The sequence below is a fragment of the Triticum dicoccoides genome, chromosome 4A (genome assembly GCF_002162155.2).
Source record: "Triticum dicoccoides isolate Atlit2015 ecotype Zavitan chromosome 4A, WEW_v2.0, whole genome shotgun sequence".
Classification (NCBI taxonomy): Eukaryota; Viridiplantae; Streptophyta; class Magnoliopsida; order Poales; family Poaceae; genus Triticum; species Triticum dicoccoides.
The window spans coordinates 701,889,187-701,893,243 of record NC_041386.1 but is presented as its reverse complement, the minus strand read 5'-3'; the positions used below and the strand labels follow the sequence as shown (position 1 = coordinate 701,893,243).

General features: G+C 49.3%; 1 protein-coding gene across 1 annotated transcript; it reads right to left on the bottom strand.

Moving 5' to 3' along the window:
• Positions 1 to 719: 719 nt before the first annotated feature.
• On the bottom strand, positions 720 to 3,072 carry LOC119288016 (BTB/POZ domain-containing protein At3g05675-like). Its single transcript, XM_037567633.1, has 2 exons — positions 2,945 to 3,072; positions 720 to 2,259 (listed from the first exon to the last, which is right to left on the bottom strand). The coding sequence occupies exon 2, from the start codon at positions 2,180 to 2,182 to the stop codon at positions 863 to 865; it is 1,320 nt and encodes a 439-aa protein (XP_037423530.1). The 5' UTR covers positions 2,183 to 2,259; positions 2,945 to 3,072; the 3' UTR covers positions 720 to 862.
• Between the last annotated feature and the right edge of the window lie 985 nt (positions 3,073 to 4,057).

Here is a 4,057-nt window from a genome sequence, read left to right as displayed (position 1 = left end):
ATGACTTTCCCTCTTAATGCAAATGGCAAAGCGCAAACGTGATAACCAAAGAATATAGGAAAGGAAAAGGAAATTTGGTAGGCACATGGTGAACACCACAAAAGCCTGATAAGCATTTTGATTATTTTATTTGACAGGAATTGTTAATATCATGTTGCCGGATTTCCTTTCTCAAGGGAATTAACTTGCCAAGACTTAATGCAAGATCAGGACAGAAGCAACATCAAGCTATTTGCTTACTACTCCCTCTGTCGCGAAATGTAAGACGTACTTGTCGAAAACGTCTTACATCTTGAGGCACTCCCTCTTGTCGCAAAATGTAAGACGTCCGTGTCAAAAAACGTCTTACATCTCGAGGCAGAGGGAGTAAACAGGAGCAACCATTTGTGGCAACATACCCTGGAAGAAGCAACCATCAAGCTCTTTTTTTAGAGAGTTTTTGGCCATGGAACCTGGAAAGCATGCCAGAGAACAAAGTCCTTCAGGATCCATGCTTAAGCGGTCCTCAGGAACAAGAGGAACACCAGACCTGGTTGGAACTGGGAGTCACTCGGCCCAGGAACTCTTAACCTGGTTTACAATGTAACAAGGAAGAAAAAAAAATCAACATGAGTATCACTAAAACAATAATTATAGGCTTTTCGACACCGAGGATGCTCAGATATCTCTGCATGAGTATAATTAATAGAGAAAACCGGTGATTTTCGACAAGAACATACTGCAGAAGAACTGAACTGTATAGAACATGGGTGATGGTTTTACAACATCCACAACAACAACAACAACATCCGACAATGAGAATTTGGTTGGTATAACCGGCTAATATCACACTTACAGTCTACAATTAAAACAATGGTAAGCCTTACAAGCTGATAGGGTTGCTGCCCTTATCTACCGCCCCATTCAGCCGCCTGATTGCTGTTTTGCTGCGGTAACACCACATCTCGAATGCCTCGGTGAGGTCAGGGTATCTGAACTGGTCTGCTTTCTGCATCCAGTCCGACAGGATATCCGACTGGTCGCCTGAAGGCAATGCTAAAATCAATGAAACAATTGCGCTCTCGATATTCTGACACAAGCCCGCATCCATCTGAGGAAATGCCTCGTCTTTCGCCTTGGCATCAAGGAAGCGCTTTGTCGTCCGGATGTACGGGAGCCATGTCTTCACAAGATGCGCTCTGGATGTTGACGGGAGAATCACAGAGCCATAGCCAACAGCATCCAAGGCCTTTCCAGTCACTTCTATAAGCTTTGTCTTCACAGCCCACAGACCTGAGCTATACTTGTCGTTCTGAACCACCGAGACAACATGGTCTGAGATTTCTAACCAGCCAGAAACAAACTCGTTCATCAGCTCAGTCTTTGTCAAGACAGTGGTTATCCAGTCAATGTCAACTAAGCTGCGCACAATCCTTTGCTCTGCTTGTTCAGGCAATTTATCAAACTCTGAGGCCAAGAGATCTAGTCCAGTCCGAAGCGTTGACAACAGTTTTGTCAAACCTTCCCTCAAGACAGACCTTACATCTTCATCCATCATAACAATTGCAGGGTCATCACCATCATGGAGCATGAAGTCAATCTGCTCTTGAGCAGCAGTCTTGATGTCATCGAATAAAGGAGCAGCTGAAGTCTCCATGGACGCAGCGAAGCGCACAGCGGAGATGAAAACAGTCTTCACAGCGTTCGCACTGGGAGCTTGCAAACGGGCCAACAAAGGTGCAGCAGCTTCTGGGGCCAGGGTCTGAGCAAACTGTAAAATCTCTTCCTCCTCCTTTTCTTCCCAGGAAGCAGATTCCAGGTATCCTATGCAGGTTTCGGCAACGAACTCGGATTTGAGAGAGGTGGCTGCTCGAAGAACGCCGAGAGCCGACTTAACGGAGGTGATTGCGTCCTCAATCGAATCTCTCGAAAGATACATAAACTTCAACAACTTGACATAATGGTCATACTCAGCCCTCGGGCACTGGACTTCAATGCAGTTATTGCTACCACCAGAACGGGCATCGCTTTGTTGACCCAGCAAGTCCGCGAAATACTTGCTCCTGTTGGAGAGGACGGACGAGTGGCAGGGAAACCGTTCTGGCTGCTCGCCGCGACCGCCGGTCCGCCTAAAGCAAACACGGACATCGCTCGTAGATTCGTCAGCAAACTTGTATCCGTCAACTGCATCAACCATCTCCATGAGTGAGCGATAAAGTATGCCCTGGAGATCAGTGGCAGCAATCTTCCACCTTCATCGGCAACAGAAACCCCACAACCCTGCACACACATGATAAAAACACGATGAGTTGTTTCGACCGTGGGTACAAAACATAATTGCTGGTAATAAATCCTGCAACATTGCTACCCAAAGCAAATAAATGGAAATAAATAACATACTGCCCGATGTCCGAATCTGAATCCGATTTAGAGTCGGCATTCAGACACCCTGTTAACTAACTACTCAAACCTTGCTTTATTCAGATTCATCCGCGAAAACCGTTTCGTTTCGGGGTACTAGCTAGCGGCACTGGAACACCAGAACAACTCTGGGAACACTCACAAATCGATCAGAGCTAAGACTTGACATACTGCCCATGCCCATAGCTGACACACCTGCCTCTGGGCCTGCTCCAGAAGAGCAACACCCCATTTCCTCACACCTTGGCCGAAAATCAATACGCGGATGCTGTAGATCCGCGGGCATCATGTGCGCTAAAGCTAAGGAGGAATCGAGGGGCCGGCGGTCTGGAACTGGAACCCATCCATCCCCCGACCCGACCAAGCAAAACCGACTCCTAGGCGATCCTCGGGGACCGAAGCCGGCGACACGAGGGCGCTGTACCGGGAACTTCTAGCGACGGTGCCCCGCCCAGATTTGAGCGCGGCCGCTGCGAAATCCGCGACGGGGAAGAAGGCGGCGAACGGGGTGGGTGGGTGGATGGATGGATCGGGGGCGCGGTACCTAAGGAAGCCGGCTGACCGCCGGTCCGGCGGAGTGAGGGCGAGGGTGCACGTCGCTCGTCGCCGTCGCCGGGGAGGGGGGAGCGGTGGCCTGTGGGGGTAGGGGTTGCAACTTGGGGGCGAGAGTGGTGTGGTGGGATGGGAAGAGGGGTGCACGCGGTGGGGGAGCGGATGGCCGGGCTCCATCTGGCCCGTCCGTTTCCGATCGGGCCGCCACCTGGCCAGCGGACCGCAGATGGATATCTATCCACGCCGACCTCGCTCGCGCCCACAGGTGCACAACGCCGACCCAAAACCGCCGAGTAAATTTCTCACTCAAAAGGAGGAAAAGGTTGAGTAAAAGGCATTCAAGGTCATGATTTCATTCTTCTTCCAAAAATTGTCAAAATGGTTTTATTATTCAGGAATGTATTTCTAGGTCCCTTTAACCAGGGTTTGATCAGGGTGTCGCTTCGGCTACCATCACATCAGCAGGGCGGCGCTTCGACTGCCCCCACGTCACCAGCAGGGGCTCGTGGCGGAACATATTTTGCGCGGGAAGCGTTTGATTTTCTTTTCTTGAAAAAAGGCTCCTCTCCCGATCTCTCCTTTCTCTCTCTCTCTCTCTCTCTCTCTCTCTCTCTCTCTCTCTCTCTCTCTCTCTCTCTCTCTCTCTCTCTCTCCCGTGCGCCTATGTCATTATGCATGTGTGCGAAAACTCGTTTATTAGGAAGCGAGCAAAGAAGAAAAGCTCATTGTCATCGCCTTCACATGCCACGGTACTAGCTCCTCCTCCACCACCGCTATAGCGGGAGTTGTTTGTCGCCGGGGAGGTGCTCATGATGCCAATTTAGGAGGGCCATTTGGCTTGACTCGAAAGCAACACTCTCAAACGAGAATGCGTCTTCTATGAATACCCTAATGACCGGTTTAGAATCATGGATTATTTGAAGTTCAAGTCGAGTTCCATGAAACCCTCAATCCAAAGAGGAGATCATGTGTCAAGTTCACATCCATAAACTGGTCATTTTTGCCATCAATTTATGTCTTTTTAGTCAAGTCCCTAGAATTTCCCACTATTAGTTTCTATGGGGATCAACTCCTCATGAGGCCTCATCGAAAGAAGATATAAAAA